The sequence below is a fragment of the Oncorhynchus kisutch genome, linkage group LG25 (assembly GCF_002021735.2).
Source record: "Oncorhynchus kisutch isolate 150728-3 linkage group LG25, Okis_V2, whole genome shotgun sequence".
In the NCBI taxonomy this organism is placed as follows: Eukaryota; Metazoa; Chordata; class Actinopteri; order Salmoniformes; family Salmonidae; genus Oncorhynchus; species Oncorhynchus kisutch.
In genome coordinates this window covers 15,927,752-15,945,165 of record NC_034198.2, presented here as the reverse complement: position 1 = coordinate 15,945,165, position 17,414 = coordinate 15,927,752, and the positions used below count along the sequence as shown (strand labels likewise).

The window sequence follows — 17,414 nt, the reverse complement described above, 5'->3', positions numbered from 1 at the left end:
CTATTGAGTAACGCATTATTTATGACTTACAAATTGGGGTTAGCAGTGAACAAGAGACGACTTCCCTAATTCTACCGTATCAGTATGACCACAGATGGTTAATTGTACTGAAGCTCCTGTTATACCTATATAAGAAACCTTTTCTGTGTCTGTATGTGTGTGTGTGTGTTGTATAGTTTGTATTCCCAACACTGCACTCATGATATCTCTAACACCTCCCTGTGGTTCCTACGATCCTACTGTGATAGCGGATATTAACTCCTACTGTATGAGTGTGTGTGCCCATAATGGTTATCATCCTCACACCTCCCTACTGTGAGGAAGGATATTAACTCTCTCTCCCTAAGCTTCACCCCTGGTGCTGCTGCACACACTGTCATCAACAAATGGAGAAGTGCCAGCTCTACGGGTTGTGTGCGTGTGCGTGCGTGCGTGCACGTATGTGTTTGCAGTGGCACACCGTCTCCCAGGAACTGCAGCAAGGCCAGGTCAATGGGTCGTTTCCATCTGGAATCTTTCTGCAGGGCTATACCATAGCCTGTCGTGGCAAACACTTTCCCAGAGCCGATAGTCACAAGCTTACAGCCCTCATCCTTCCCTGCCATGTAGTTCAACACCGCAGCATCATAGATGAATGCGTCCAGCTTCCTATTGAATGACACAAAAAATCATCAGACAGTGATGTAATAAATCTCCAGATGATATTAGGAATGAGTTATAAAGTAGATGCACAGGGAGCCACATAGAACTCCTTCCAGTAAATGGGACTAAATCGAATTTTTGGGTTAATGGACTGTAATTTATTTTGAGGTCATTGGGATGAGGGTTAGAGTTGAGAGCTGGAGGAGAGTTCAGTGTTTAAGCACAGTGCATTTTTCTTACCCTGTCTTGAGGCTGTTGAGGGCATCCTCCACTCCTTTCTGGTTGTATTTGACCATGTGTGCGTGCATGTCAGGGTAGTTACTTCTGATGTTCCTCTCTGTACTGCCGTTAGGGACCGTACCAAAACGGAATGGAGGGTAGTGCTCCTGAGGCTTCTGGAACTGTAGGAAGTGATGAGGGGAGGAGATTCAGTTCAATGAGATCTAATTCAGAGCCGTCCTATTAATTTCAAACTGATTCAAATAAATGCAGTTCCACTCAATTCAATTTGATTTGATTGAATTTCATTCTACCCTTTTCAATTTGTGTAGATTTGATATAATTCAAGGCCATTATTTTTGAATCAATTCAATAGCCATAGATTGCCCGGACCTGCTGTTAGCTCGGACCTGCTGTTTTCGACTCTCTCTCTCTACCGCACCTGCTGTTTCTAACTCTGAATGATCGGCTATGAAAAGCCAACTGACATTTACTCCTGAGGTGCTGACCTGTTGCACGCTCTACAACCACTATGATTATTATTATTTGACCCTGCTGGTCATCTATGAACATTTGAACATCTTGGCCATGTACTGTTATAATCTCCACCCGGCATAGCCAGAAGAGGACATGCCACCCCTCAGAGCCTGGTTCCTCTCTAGGTTTCTTCTTAGGTTCCTGCCTTTCTAGGGAGTTTTTCCTAGCCACTGGGCATCTACATCTGTATTGCTTGCTGTCTGGGGTTTTAGGCTGGGTTTCTGTATAAGCACTTTGTGACATCGGCTGATTTAAAAAGGACTTTATAAATACATTTGATTGATTGATTGAGTTCAGTCTACCACACTCAAAAAAAAAATGCTGCTTTAAAAACAACTCAATTTGGGTAAATATAGGACAGAACACATGTTGGGTTATTTTGACCCAGCAGTTGGGTCATTTAAGAACACATTGCCAGAGACAGGTTGGGTTGTTGATGCTGCAGTATTTAGCTAAAATCAGAGATGGGTCAAACAAATATCACAATAAATATTATGGCTGAACTCAAATGTGCTGGTTGATAAGATACCTGTATTTATGGGAAAGATGTTTGAGAAGGTTATTTTGTTCTTAAATTATATTGTAAATTGGAATGGTAGAGTTATGTCCTTCATGGAGTTATCAGAATTGTACGGGAAGGTCTGCTCAATCCAAGAGTACAACCAATTGATTACAGCATTGCCCCAAAAATGGAGGAGGCGAGTGGCAGCGGGCGGAGGTAGGGAACTGGTCTGTCTGCCCAATATAAAGGATCAAAACTGGCGGAGGAATAAATAGCATAAATAGGAAAGTATACAAGTTTCATTTGAGGACCAGGATGTTGACAACTGTGCCAGACAGATTTCAAATTAGTTGGGAAGAGATTTTTGATGTACCGATTCCATGGTACAGGGAGCATGAGTTGATATATAAAACAACGCAAGACTCAAGACTTTGTGCTTTTCACCTAAAATTATTATATAGAATTCTTGCCACCAACAAAATGTTGAATATTTGGGGCATAAAATCAACAAAGCTCTGCAGATTTTGTTGTGAGGATACCGAATCAATAGACAATTTATTTTGGTATTGCCCTCAGGTAGCCTGTTGCTGGTTTCAGGTTCAGGAATGGCTGAAAATGCATAGCATTGATCTCAAATTAACGCTAGAAATAGTACTGTTGGGAGATCTGGAGAGACCGGGTCAGTCAATCACTAATATACTAATACTCTTAGTAAAAGTATTTATCTTCAACACGCAATCTGTAGTTTCTATTTGATTAGATAGATTGAAATTGTACGTTAAACATAATAGCATAGTTGAAAGATATGTGTTGCGTAGAAACACGAAGTGGGTGGCCAGCAGAGATAGATGGGATGGGCTGAGGGAAGCTGAGGGTTGGTATGTATTGTTATTTATTGCGTTGTTGTTTGCTGTTTTCGTCGGTCTTTTCCTTTTTTCATTAGTTCATTCTCTTGCTTGTTGGTGCATTGAGGGGTTCTTGAGGGTGGAGGATGGACTTAATTGTATTTTTAATTTTTATTCTTCCGGGGGGGGGGGGGGTAATTTATATCGCTATCAAGCACACGCACCCTCACACATAAGGATGGCTCTGTTGCGGAAAGACTGATACATGTTTGATAGTGTCTTGATGCTGTATTGTTTGTCCTTCCTGTTCTAATACTTTAATGTTACCCCCTCCTTGTGCTTTTTGTAATAAATAATTTTATAAAATGGGAATTATTTCTATTACACATATTTCATTTATGTATTTTAATCACACTATATATGCAAAAGTATGTTGACACCCCTTCAAATTAGTGGATTTGGCTACTTGAGCCACATCTGTTGCTGACAGGAGTATAAAATCAAGCACACAGCCATGAAATCTCCATAGACAAACATTGGCAGTAGAATGGCCTTAATGTCATAGGATGCCACCTTTCCAACAAGTCAGTTTGTCCATTGTTTGCCCTGCTAGAGTTTCCCTGGTCAAATGTACGTGCTGCTTTTGTATAATGGAAACATCTAGGAGCAACAATGGTTGAACCACGTAGCTTACCGAACAGGACCGCTGAAGCGCATAGTGCGTAAAAAACATCTGTCCTCGGTTGCAACACTCACTACCAAAGCGAGGTCCATACAGAAATGGTTTGTCGAACTTGACTGGCCTGCATGAAGCCCTGACCTCAACTCCATCTAACACCTTTGGGATGAACTGGAACGGCGACTGCGAGCCAGGCCTAATCGCCCAAAATCAGTGCCGACCTCACGAATGCTTGTGGCTAAATGGAAGCAAGTTCCCGCAGCGATGTTTCAACATCTAGTAGAAAGTCTTACAGAGGAGTGTAGGCTGTTACAGCAGCAAAGGGGGACCAACTCCATATTAATGCCCATGATTTTGGAATGAGATGTTCGACGAGCAGGTGTCCACATACTTTTGGTCATATAGTGTACTTCTGAATATTGTGTATTTTGTATTACACTGGTCTGAACAACACTCCAATGTGATATTTCAGAGCCCTTGACCTTTTCCACATTTTGTTACATTACAACCTTATTCTGATATTGATTAAATCGTTTTTTTCTTCATCAATCTACACACAATACCCCATAATGACAAAGTAAAAACAGGTTTGTGTATTAAAAAATGTAAGCACAATGTTCAGGGCCAAACAATTTGTCCATTGTACAGTATACAGCCTACAATGAACTGTACTACAGTATCCATTCTCAGACTTTCTCCTTCCCACCTTCAACAACCTGCTTGCTCTCTGAACTGGCTTATATTGGTTGTGTCACATCATTTGAGACAGGTTAAATCTATTTTGAATGGTTGTGTTCAATCAATGACATACTGTTTGTTCTCTATTTGTATTTGATTGTTGCCACTTGTGTTTACCAGTATGGATGACATGTCCATTAGAATGCAGAATGTATTTTGAGAATGAGAATGTGTTTAGAGTTTTGCTGAAAAGTCTAAGTGAGATCTGCAAATTGTGTTTTACCATGTGAAATGGTTTAAGGTATTGACAACAGACTGCATAATTAGCTAAATGAGTCCAGGCAACTGAGAACTTTGTTCAGCCAATAGGTTTTAGTGTTTTAGCAATTGAGAGAAAAACTGTAACAGTACTGACTGCTAAATAGATTTTGACTGGTTGCAGGCCAATGGTGACTTTAAAACAGTTACAGAGTTTAATGGCTGTGATAGGAGAAAACTGAGGATGGATCAACAACATTGTAGTTACTCCACAATACTATCCTAATTGACAGAATGAAAAGAACAAAGCCTGTACGGAATAAATGTATTCCAAAACATGAATCCTGTTTGCAACAAGGCACTAAAGTAATACTGCAAAAAATATGGCTAAGCAATTAACTTTTTGTCCTGAATAGAACATTTTATGTTTGGGGCAAATCCAATACAACACATTACTGAGTACCACTCTCCATATTTCCAAGCATAGTGGTGGCTGCATCATGTTATGGGTGTGCTTGATTCTAACATGTATTGACTCAGGGGGTTGAATACTTATTTAATCAAAATATATTTGTGTTTTAGTTTTCATGATTTGTTTTACAAATGCTATCATTTTTCTTCCACTTTGACATTAGAGTATTTTGTGTAGACTGTTGACAGAAAATGACAATGAAATCCATTTTAATCCCACTTAGTAATAAAATGTGTAATAAGTCAACGGTGTGAATACTTTCTGAAGGCACTGTACATGTATTTCAATTAAATACAGTACTTTGAAAAAGTATCTTATATTTTATTTTGATACACTGGTCTTTAGGATATGTTGTAGTTGTATTTTGTAGTTTGTAATTTATGCCCATCCTTGGCTACGATCCACCGGGTCAGATCAGAAGACTGGAAGAATGGCTTAGTAGGGGCATGGCTTTAGGCTAGTTATTTTTGGCCACCCGTGAGTGCAAATGTCATCCCAGGTCATCTGTTCTGTTGTATTGTCAATACATGTTAAGGTTGAGTACTGACACTTTTGTATTTTAATAAGGCTTCCAAAGTGTATGAGTGCCTTAAATGCTGGGAAGGGTACCACTTTGATATAATGTAATTCATTAAGCAACATTTTAATTTGCAGTGTACAAATGTAACATGATGAACAGGAATGACATTTACTCTCACGGGTGGCCTAAAATAACTATCTGAAAGCCACACTCTCAATAGGCTATGCCTTTGAATTACCCAAACATGGGTCATTTTTTACTTTCATGCTGTGTCTTAGGGTCTTATAACTGTCATTTTATTGTCCTAATATAAAATGAATAACATCTTCATTCAACGACTTTCACACAGGGGTACCAATTCCAATATTTGGAAATGCATAGGTTCTTGATGAACTCATACTGTTATGTACACCTCTTTAAAGCTACAAAACTATCAGCTCAAAATTGCAATGCAATGACAATACCACAGACAAGACAAACCTGACTGACATTTACACTCATGGGTGGCCAAAAATAGCTATCTGAAAGCCACACCCCTACTTAGCCACACCTCCAGTCTTCTGATCTGGCCTGCTGGGTCATTGCCAGGGATGGGAATAAATTACAAATTACAATTACAAAATACCGAAAGACCAATGTATCAAAATAAAAAAATACGGTTGCAAGCATTGCATTTAATTAAAAGCCATGTATTTTGTATTTTAAAATTCAAAACTAAATTTGCAAGTAGCCAGCCGATCAGCAACAATATCCTGTGTGGTTGTGGAAACATCTTACTTGCTTTGACTGTGATATGTTGTTGTTTGTCTACCTTAGCTGCATGCACTCTGGATAATTCTAAATGACTGAAAGCTTGTTAGAATAACTCAGCATGCTTTCCAATTGTTTATTTTTACATATACATTTATATTTAGTTAATTTAGCAGATGCTATTATCACACCATAGCACCATCAGACTTCTGATACCAATGTTGGGTGAAAGGGTACCACAAAATTGTGAACCGCTATAAAAAAAGAATTTTGAAATACAGAAATTACAGCTTTCAAGAGTATCTTGCTACAAATGATATTGTGTTGTTCAGCCCAGTGTAATACAAAATACACAATACTCAGAAGTAATTGGAATATGTATTTCAAATATATGTAACAGACATACTGCCAATCTAGTCATAGCTCAATAACCCAACTAAGTGCCCCAACTGCTGGGTCAAAAATATCTATTTACCCAGCGATGGATTGTTCACGCAGCATTTTTTTTAGTGTAGTACTTCAACTCAGGGCCGTTTGGCCAAGTCAGGTCAGAGTTGAGAGGATTCAGAGTGCAGGATGGATGAAACCTTTGACAGAACCACACAGAACCCAGACGCTCATGAAACTCAATTAAAGTGTAAATAAAAACTCTCCATTATAAGCTGTTAGTATTGACCTTCAGATCCCTGTGAAGATGGATGGACCTCTCTACAATAAGATCCTGTGTGTGTGTGTGTTCACTGTCTGAAAATAATATAATATTGTCTCAACACATCCCCTGAGGCCCTGGCTTTCTCTCTCTCTCTGTATCTATTCTCTGTTTATTTGTTTCTCACTCTCATACTCTGAAGTGAAGTTTGTCGCTTGCCATTTTCCTCTTCTGTGATTACACTGAGGAATAACGAGCCAAATGACGAAGAGAGTGTGTGTGTGTGTGTGTGTGTGTGTGTGTGTGTGTGTGTGTGTGTGTGTGTGTGTGTGTGTGTGTGTGTGTGTGTGTGTGTGTGTGTGTGTGTGTGTGTGTGTGTGTGTGTGTGTGTAAATGCTATGGTCTGACAGGGAGAATCGTTGACAGGACGAGCCCAGAGAGGACAGTTATCAGGATGGATGGACTGATGGATGACTCAGGGTTTGATTAGTTGTCCTACCTTCTTGTCAGACAGTCCAGACACAGTGTCTATGTACTGCTCCTGGATCATGAAGGCAGCCAGGTTGGCAGTGTAGGAGGCCAGGAAGATGACAGCGAAGAAGGCCCACACCAACACCATGATCTTACTGGTTGTGCCTTTAGGGTTCTCAATGGGGACTGAGTTATTGAACACGATGCCCCACAGTAGCCACACTGACTTCCCTATGGTGAAGGTAGGACCTCCGGGCGCTGGGGGGGAAGGAGCAGAGATGGGCAGTATTTTTATTACATATACACTACCGGTCAAAAGTCTTAGTACACCTACTCATTCAAGGGTTTTTCTTTATTTTTACACATTGTAGAATAATAGTGAAGACATCAAAACTACGAAATAACACGTGGACTCATGTTGTAATCAAAAAAGTGTGAAACAATCAAAATGTATTTTATATTTGAGATTCTTCAAATAGCCACCCTTTGCCTTGATGACAGCTTTGCACACTCTTGGCATTCTCTCAACAAGCTTCACCTGGAATGCTTGTCCAACAGTCTTGAAGGAGTTCCCACATATGCTGAGCACTTGTTGGCTGCTTTTCCTTCACTCTGCTGTCCAACTCATCCCAAACCATCTCATTTTGGTTTAGGTCAGGTGATTGTGGAGGCCAGATCATCTGATACAGCACTCCATCAATCTCCTTGGTAAAATAGCCCTTACACAGCCTGCAGGTGTGTTTTGGGTCATTGTCCTGTTGAAAAACAAATGATAGTCCCACTAAGCCCAAACCAGATGGGATGGTGTATCGCTGCAGAATGCTGCGGTAGCCATGCTGGTTAAGTGTGCCTGGTCACCAGCCAAGCACCCCCACACCATAACACCTACTCCTCCATGCTTTATGGTGGGAAATACACATGCGGAGATCCTCCGTTCACCCACACCACGTCTCACAAAGACGTGGCAGTTGGAACCAAAAATCTCCTATTTGGACCAGACCAAACAACAAATTGCCACTGGTCTAATGTCCATTGCTCGAGTTTCTTGGCCCAAGCAAGTCTCTTCTTATTATTGGTGTCCTTTAGTAGTGGTTTCTTTGCAGCAATTCAACCACGAAGGCCTGATTCACGCAGTCTCCTCTGAACAGTTGATGTTGAGATGTGTCTGTTTACTTGAACTCTGTGAAATATTCATTTGGGCTGCAATTTCTGAGGCTGGTAACTCTAATGATCGTATCCTCTGCTGCAGAGGTAACTCTGGGTCTTACATTCCTGTGTCGGTCCTCATGAGAGCCAGTTTCATCATAGAGCTTGATGGTTTTTGCGATTGCACTTGAAGAAACTTTCGAAGTTCTTAACATTTTCCATATTGACTGACCTTCATGTCTTAAAATTAAAGTAATAATTGACTGTCATTTCTCTTTGCTTATTAGAGCTGTTCTTGCCATAATATGGACTTGATCTCTGTCACAACACAACTTATTGTCTCAAACACATTAAGAAGGAAAGAAATTCCACAAATTAACATTTAAGAAGGCACACCTGTTACTTGAAATGAATTCCAGGTGACTACCTCATGAAGCAGGTTGAGATAATGCCAAGAGTGTTCAAAGCTGACATCAAGGCAAAGGGTGGCTATTTGAAGAATCTCAAATATATAATATATTTGGATTTGTTTAACAATTTTTGGTTACTACATGATTCCATGTGTGTTATTTCATTGTTTGATGTTTTCACTATTATTCTACAATGTATAAAATAGTTTAAAAAATAAAGAAAAACCCTTGAATGAGTAGGTGTTCTAAAACTTTTGACCGGTAGTGTATTTGAAATACATATTTTAATTACTTCTGAGTATTTTTGTATTTGAATTACACTGGGCTGAACTACACTCCAATGTATTTTGTATTTTCAAAATACAAAACACTTTACATTACCATTGAGAGTTAGAGGCGGGGGGATGTTAGGGAGGAGAGGGAGGTGGAGATTAGATGTTTGGTTAATAACCCCAAGGTATCATAACAGCCTCATTAGCAGATGTCCAATTGGATGAATGGATCAATGAAGCTCCCAAAATTCAGTGTTGTTGATGTGTTTCATGAAACATAATCCTTATACGTCCATGTTCCTATACTGTTGATGACAGAATCATGAATTTCCAATTAGTTTATTTCTATAGGCCACTACTAGGCCTTATAGAGAGCTGAAAAGGTCAAACTTATATAGTGTTTCTATTCATAGGTCGATCCCTAACCCATCACTCTACCCAGCAGCATTAGCGATCCTCTCAGCATTAGCCTAGCCACTGAAAGGTTAGCCATTAGCCTGCCTCCACCTGGTGTGTATCATGTTGTGGAAGACAGCATTAGCCTCTAATTGTGTGTCGTGTTGGGGAACACTGCGCTTGCCGCTAGCCTGCTTCTAGCTGTGTGTCGTGTTGGGGAACACACCCTAAGTCCATCCATCTTGCTCATCTTAGCGGAGCCACATCCATCTCCGTCAGATTAGCCTAGCGACAAACGTTAATTAAACCAGGAAGTGACCTTTCAGACAGTGAGACGAGAGCGAGCTTTGGCATCTCGGCATGCTGGGATTGAATAGCCGTCTTCGTTTTGTGTATGGCTATACCCCACAGTCTCCCGGGGACTCTCTGTAGGACATTCTGTTTCATAACCTGTAAAGCAGGCTTCCCCAACAGGTGGCCCGTGGGTCGACTTCCTTCGGTGGGTGATTTTATTTGGCTCGAAATATACAGTACCAGTCAAAAGTTTGGACACACCAACTCATTCCAGGGTTTTTCTTTATTATTACTATTTTATACATGTAGAATAATAGTGAAGACATCTTATAACTACGAAATAACACATATGGAATCATGTAGTAACCAAAACAGTGTTAAACAAATCTAAATCTATTTTATATTTGAGATTCTTCAAAGTAGCCGCACTTTCCCTTGATGAGAGCTTTGTACACGCTTGGCATTCAATGTTCAATTCTCGGGCCGACTCTTTTCTCTGTATATATCAATGATGTTGCTCTTGCTGCGGGCGATTCCCTGATCCACCTCTATGCAGACGACACCATTCTATATACTTGCGGCCCGTCCTTGGACACTGTGCTATCTAACCTCCAAACGAGCTTCAATGCCATACAAAACTCCTTCCGTGGCCTCCAACTGCTCTTAAACGCTAGTAAAACCAAATGCATGCTTTCCAACCATTCGCTGCCTGCACCCGCACGCCTGACTAGCATCACCACCCTGGATGGTTCTGACCTTGAATATGTGTACATCTATAAGTACCTAGGTGTCTGGCTAGACTGTAAACTCTCCTTCCAGACTCATATCAAACATCTCCAATCGAAAATCAAATCTAGAGTCGGCTTTCTATTCCGCAACAAAGCCTCCTTCACTCACGCCGCCAAACTTACCCTAGTAAAACTGACTATCCTATCGATCCTCGACTTCGGCGATGTCATCTACAAAATAGCTTCCAACACTCTACTCAGCAAACTGGATGCAGTTTATCACAGTGCAATCCATTTTGTCACTAAAGCACCTTATACCACTCACCACTGCGACCTGTATGCTCTAGTCGGCTGGCCCTCGCTACATATTCGTCGCCAGACCCACTGGCTCCAGGTCATCTACAAGTCCATGCTAGGTAAAGCTCCGCCTTATCTCAGTTCACTGGTCACGATGGCAACACCCACCCGTAGCACGCGCTCCAGCAGGTGTATCTCACTGATCATCCCTAAAGCCAACACCTCATTTGGCCGCCTTTCGTTCCAGTTCTCTGCTGCTTGTGACTGGAACGATTTGCAAAAATCGCTGAAGTTGGAGACTTTTATCTCCCTCACCAACTTCAAACATCTGCTATCTGAGCAGCTAACCGATCGCTGCAGCTGTACATAGTCTATCGGTAAATAGCCCACCCATTTTTACCTACCTCATCCCCATACTGTTTTCATTTATTTACTTTTCTGCTCTTTTGCACACCAATATCTCTACCTATACATGACCATCTGATCATTTATCACTCCAGTGTTAATCTGCAAAATTGTAATTATTTGCCTACCTCCTCATGCCTTTTGCACACAATGTATATAGACTCTCTTTTTTTCTACTGTGTTATTGACTTGTTAATTGTTTACTCCATGTGTAACTCTGTGTTGTCTGTTCACACTGCTATGCTTTATCTTGGCCAGGTCGCAGTTGCAAATGAGAACTTGTTCTCAACTAGCCTACCTGGTTAAATAAATGTGAAATAAAATTTTAAAAAATAAAAAATTCTCAACCAGCTTCATGAGAAAGTCACCTGGAATGCATTGTGCCAGTCAGGTATGTTGTGACAAGGTATGGGTGGTATACAGAAGATAGCCCTGTTTGGTAAAAGATCAAGTCCATATTATGGCAAGAACAGCTCAAATAAGCAAAGAGAAATGACAGCCCACCACTACTTTAAGACATGAAGGTCGGTCAATCTGGAACATTTCAAGAACTTTGAAGGTTTCTTCAAGTGCAGTCGCAAAAACCATCAAGCCTAATGATGAAACTGGCTCTCATGAGGACCGACCACAGGAAAGGAAGACCCAGAGTTATCTCTGCTGCAGAGTATAAGTTCATTAGAGTTACCAGCCTCAGAAATTGCAGCCAAAATAAAAGCTTCACAAAGTTCAAGTAAAAGACGCATCTCAACATCAACTGTTCAGAAGAGACTGTGTGAATCAGGCCTTCATGGCCAAAGTGCTGCAAAGAAACCACCATTAAAGGACACCAATAATAAGAAGAGACTTGCCTGGGCCATGAAACATGAGCAATGGACATTCAACTGGTGAAATTCTGTCCTTTGGTCTGATGAGTCCAAATTTTAGATTTTTGGTTCCAACCGCTGTGTCCTTGTGAGACGCAGAGTAAGTGAATTGATGATCTCCGCATGTGTGGTTCCCACCGTGAAGCATGAGGTGTGATAGTGTGGGGATGCTTTGTTGGTGACACTGTCAGTGAATTATTTATAAATCAAGGCACACTTAACCAGCATGGCGACCACAGCATTCTGCAGAAATACGCCATCCCATCTGGTTTGGGTTTAACGGGTGTTTTTCAACAGGAAAATTACCCAAAACACACCTCCAGAATGTGTATGGGCTATTTTACCAAGGAGATTGATGGAGTGCTGTATCAGATGGCCTGGCCTCGATTGAGATGGTTTGGGATGAGTCGGACAGCAGAGTGAAGGAAGAGCAGCCAACAAGTGCTCAGCATATGTGAGAACTCCTTCAAGACTGGAAAAGCATTCCAGGTGAAGCTGGTTGAGAGAATGCCAAGAGAGTGCAAAGCTGTCATCAAGGCAAAGGGTGGCTACTTTGAAGAATATCAAATCTAAAATATATTTGTTTCACACGCTTTTTCAGTTCTGCCCACAAATTTTCTAGAGGATTAAGGTCTTCCAATGTTGTAGTAAAATGGCTTAAGGACAACAAAGTCAAGGTATTAGATTGGCCATCACAAAGCCCTGACCTCAATCCTCTAGAAAATTTGTGGCAGAACTGAAAAAGCGTGTGCGAGCAAGGAGGCTTACAAACCTGACTCAGTTACACCAGCTCTGTCAGGAGGAATGGGTCAAAATCCACCCAACTTATTGTGGATAGGTTGTAGAAGGCTACCCGAAACGTTTTACCCAAGTTAAACAATTTAAAGGCAACTGAGTTTGAACCTGGGTCTCCTGTGTTAGTCCTCTGAGCTAAATCCAGGCTAGCAGACAGGTTTGTCTCAACTCACCTTTGGCACTGACCAAGCTTCGGTTGTACCCGACAGGACTGAAGTACTCAAACACGAATACAGTCACAGCGACCACGGTCAGGCACATTACAAACATCATCACCCACACCGCTGGGCTATAGGGCTCTAGTGGAGAGGATGAGAGTCAAGGAGGGGAGGGAGGGAGGTCAAAGAGAGAAGGAGAGAGAGATCTTTCTTTTCAGGTATTTTGGACTGGACAATAATGGCTAACAATGTCTTCTGCATAGTCTCTAAAGATGAATTAACGGTAATCATGGGATTCTTAATCCATTCCTTTGGTTGTCGTGTTAGCTTTTGTACTGCCAGGCTCAAACAAGGTAATTATACATACTGTAATTTGAAGATCAGGGAGAGAAGAGGCAGAGATACAATTATTCATTTTAACATGGGAAAATATCCAGCAACTTGTTTTCATTTTGATTTTGTTGTTTCAGGGTTTATGTGGGATTTAGTCATATCTGCGGGATAAAACTTTAATCTAAAGTTTCCTAAAGCAGAAAAAACAGACCACTGAGACAGAACTCAGTAAAGTAGGCCACACACACACGTTTGTGCTCACTGAGCGTTGCCATGGGAGCTAGCGGTCCTGCTGCATCCATGGGGAGAGGCATCATAGCCGACAAAACAGGTAAATTACTCTTAGGCACACATCTAGGATCATCTTGTCTTCCCCATATCCTAATGATAGCTATTGGAGTAATTGGTATTGGTAATAATTGGTAATAGCTATTGGAGTAACCTCAGATCAAATTATATTTACATTATCTCAAGTCAATCAATTAATCAATGATATATCTCACCAAGGAAGGCGGAGGGGGAGACAGTCCCATTGCTACGGGCAACCATGACGCTGATGCCCGTCTCAACGAAGGGCACGGAGAAGTCGATGATCTCAGAACGCTCCTCATTTATGGTGAGAGAACCTATGGCCATGTCTGCTTTCCTATAGAACACCTGGGAGAGGAGAGGGTGAGGAATGAGACAGGGTGAGGAAAAGAGAGTGTCAGGTTGATAAATGTACATCTTTACATTATACAACTGACAATAGGATTTACTGTACATAATCCCACTGTTAACGTGCAGTTCAGAAAGTTAAGACCCTTTCGCATTTTGTTACGTTACAGCCTTATTCTAAAATGCATTAAATAAAAAAAATCCTCATCAATCTACACACAATATCCCATAACGACAAAGCGAAAACTGGTTTATAGAAATGTTGGCTAATTTAAAGAAATAACTCATTTACATAAGTATTCAGACCCTTTGCTATGAGACTCGAAATTGAGCTCAGGTGCATCCAGGTTCCATTGATCATCCATGAGATGTTTCTACAACTTGATTGGAGTCCACCTGCGGTAAATTTAATTGATTGGACATGATTTGGAAAGGCACACACCTGTCTATATAAGGTCCCACAGTTGACAGTGCATGTCAGAGCAAAAACCAAACAATAAGGTCGAAGGAATTGTCAGCAGAGCTCTGAGACAGGATTGTATCTAGGCACAGATCTGGGGAAGGGTACCAAAACATTTCTGGAGCATTGAAGGTCCCCTAGAAAACAGTGGCCTCCATCATTCTTAAATGGAAGAAGTTTGGAACCACCAAGACTCTTCCTAGAGCTGGCCGGCCAGCCAAACTGAGCAATCGGGGAAGAAGGGCCTTGGTCGGGGAGGTGGCAAAGAACCTGATGGTCACTCTGACAGAGCTCCAGAGTTCCTCTGTGGAGATGGGAGAACCTTCCAGAAGGACAACCATCTCTGCAGCACTCTACCAATCAGGCCTTTATGGTAGAGTGGCCAGACAGAAGCCACTCCTCAGTAAAAGGCACATGACAGGTCGCTTGGAGTAAAGGACTCTCTCTACTGTAAAGGACTCTCAGACAATGAGAAACAAGATTCTCTGGTCTGATGAAACCAAGATTGAACTCTTTTACTGATTGCCAAGCGTCACCTCTGGAGGAAACCTGGCACTATCCCTACAGTGAAGCATGGTGGTGGCAGCATCATGCTGTGGGGATGTTCTTCAGTGGCAGGGACTGGGAGACCAGTTAGGATCGAGGGAAAGATGAATGGAGCAATGTACAAAGAGTTCCTTGATGAAAACCTGCCGCAGAGCGCTCAGGACCTCAGACTGGGGCGAAGGTTCACCTTCCAACGGGACAACAACCCTAAGCACACAGCCAACAGAACGCAGGACTGGCTTGGGGACAAGTCTCTGAATTTCCTTAAGTGGCCCAGCCAGACTCTGGACTTGAACCAAGATTGAACATCTCTGCAGAGACCTAAAAATAGCTGTGCAGTGACCTAACAGAGCTTGAGAGGATCTGCAGAGAAACTAATTATGGGGTATTGTGTGTAGATTGAGGGAACAAAACGATTGAATCATTTTCAGAAGTCTGTAACGTAACAAAATGTGGAAAAAGTCAAGGGGTCTGAATACTTTCCGAACGCGCTGTATATAAGAATTGCAGACTATGGTATTTTTCTCTAGAGTTACCTAAAAAAAAACACATACAAAGTATTGCGCCTCTGGGCAGAGGAATGCAGGCAGTGATGTTCTCATGAGGAACACCTGTTAAGGCGTACGCCTTAGGATGCAACTGTGTTTGATGTGTGTGTTTTGCATCTTCAGCCCCATATGTGCATGTCCTCATACACCATTGCCTAGTTAAAATGCACCATCAAAGAGATAGGCAGAGATACTGTGCACCTACCCAGGTTACCACTGCCACTGACCAATGCCTCTTTTTCTCTCATGCTCCCATGGAACACACAGCACATAGTTAGGAGTTGGAGCACTGTAGCTATTTATGGAGAAGCTAGTGTATATTCCAATTGTTATCGTTCTGGGATTTGAAACAGCAGCATTCCAAGCTACTGGTACACCTCTCGAGCCTCTATGCTACCCACCACCTCTGCCCGAGCACAGACATCTCCTGTAATGTTCTGCACTCCTGGTCCTGGAGAACTCCTGGGTGTGCAGGCTTTTGTCCCAGGCCAGCACTAACACACTTGATGACACTAATCAACGGACCATGAAAGCCTTGATAAGTGTAATCAAATGTGCTATCAGAATGCAAGTGGAGCTTTTACCCCATTGCTTACACCTACGGTTTACTTTCAGATCCCCATAGACTAGGGTTTGATATGGGGTTTGGCATTAGTGTTCCTCTCACCTCTCCGATCATGCCGTTCCAGATGCCACTGATCATCTTTCCATGTTTCCCGTTAGTGACCAGGTAGAGGTCGTAGGAGAACTTAATGGTGCGAGACAGCTTCTTCAGAATGTCTATACAGAACCCCTTACAGCACAGCTTGGTGTAGGGCTCCGAGTGGCCCACAATACTGTAGGGAGAGGAGGAGCACACACACAGAACAGAGATTAGTAAATTCTTCAGTGACCTGAGATATTGCAGAGATCGACCCACACACAGAGAGAGAGAGAGAAAGAACGTAGGTGAAGCATGATACGTTTTTGGAGAAAGAAGAACTCCTAATTGACCTAATAGGTCCTATTATTGACCTCCCAAACAGCAGGAGCACAGTGAGTCCTGATGGCTGAAGATGTGAGACATATCAGATCAATAAGCTAAACAGCATCATAGCAGAGCAAAGAGCAAACTGTACTCTGTACTAATGACTGGGAATCAAGGACCTGGTCTGCAGATACGAACGACAACAGTAAATCGGTATCCCCCAGACACACACACACACACACATAATCACACACACGCAAACAAGCGTGCGCATACACACAAACAGAGACAGAGATGCACGCACACAGTCAGAGGGGCAGGCATGTACACACACACACACACACACACTTAGTCCAGTCTGAAACCTTGGATGTCTGAGGCCCGGAGACAGACTCTAAACACAGGCCATTAGGGTGTTTGGAGGAACACTGACACACACACACACACAGAGCGGTGATGATCCGTCACCTCCAGCCTCCCCTCGACCCCACTGTCTAATGATGTGTAGGTAGAGGGGGAGGACAGAGAGAGAGGGATGAAAGAGAGGGGATGGTTGTTGTTGTTTGACCTAGAGTAAACAGGTCTGTCCCTGTCTCCCTCATCTCACCAGCTGCCTGGGCTAAACGCTGCAGGTTAGGAGCTCTGAGTTAGGGTGTTCTAATGTGTGTGTGTGTGTGTGTGTGTGTGTGTGTGTGTGTGTGTGTGTGTGTGTGTGTGTGTGTGTGTGTGTGTGTGTGTGTGTGTGTGTGTGTGTGTGTGTGTGTGTGTGTGTGTGTGTGTGTGTGTGTGTGTGTGTGTGAGTGTGTATGCTACACAACAACAAAAACTGCTTCCTCTATCTCCCCCCAACCCTACACACACACACACGCACACAGACACACCTGAGGATTAGCGATGGCTCTGTGGCTCCAGGGTTC

General features: G+C 42.2%; 1 protein-coding gene across 1 annotated transcript in view; it reads right to left on the bottom strand.

The window, feature by feature from the left end:
• The window catches only part of LOC109869994 (glutamate receptor ionotropic, NMDA 2C-like), a 98,998-nt gene that overhangs the window by 10,974 nt on the left and 70,610 nt on the right, over nt 1-17,414 (bottom strand). Inside the window, exons 9-14 of the mRNA XM_031804583.1 lie at nt 16,198-16,366; nt 13,823-13,976; nt 13,002-13,127; nt 7,251-7,480; nt 883-1,043; nt 461-648 (exon numbers count right to left, since the gene is read on the bottom strand). Coding sequence (XP_031660443.1) covers nt 461-648; nt 883-1,043; nt 7,251-7,480; nt 13,002-13,127; nt 13,823-13,976; nt 16,198-16,366 — 1,028 coding nt within the window. The remainder of the gene's footprint in view (nt 1-460; nt 649-882; nt 1,044-7,250; nt 7,481-13,001; nt 13,128-13,822; nt 13,977-16,197; nt 16,367-17,414) is intronic.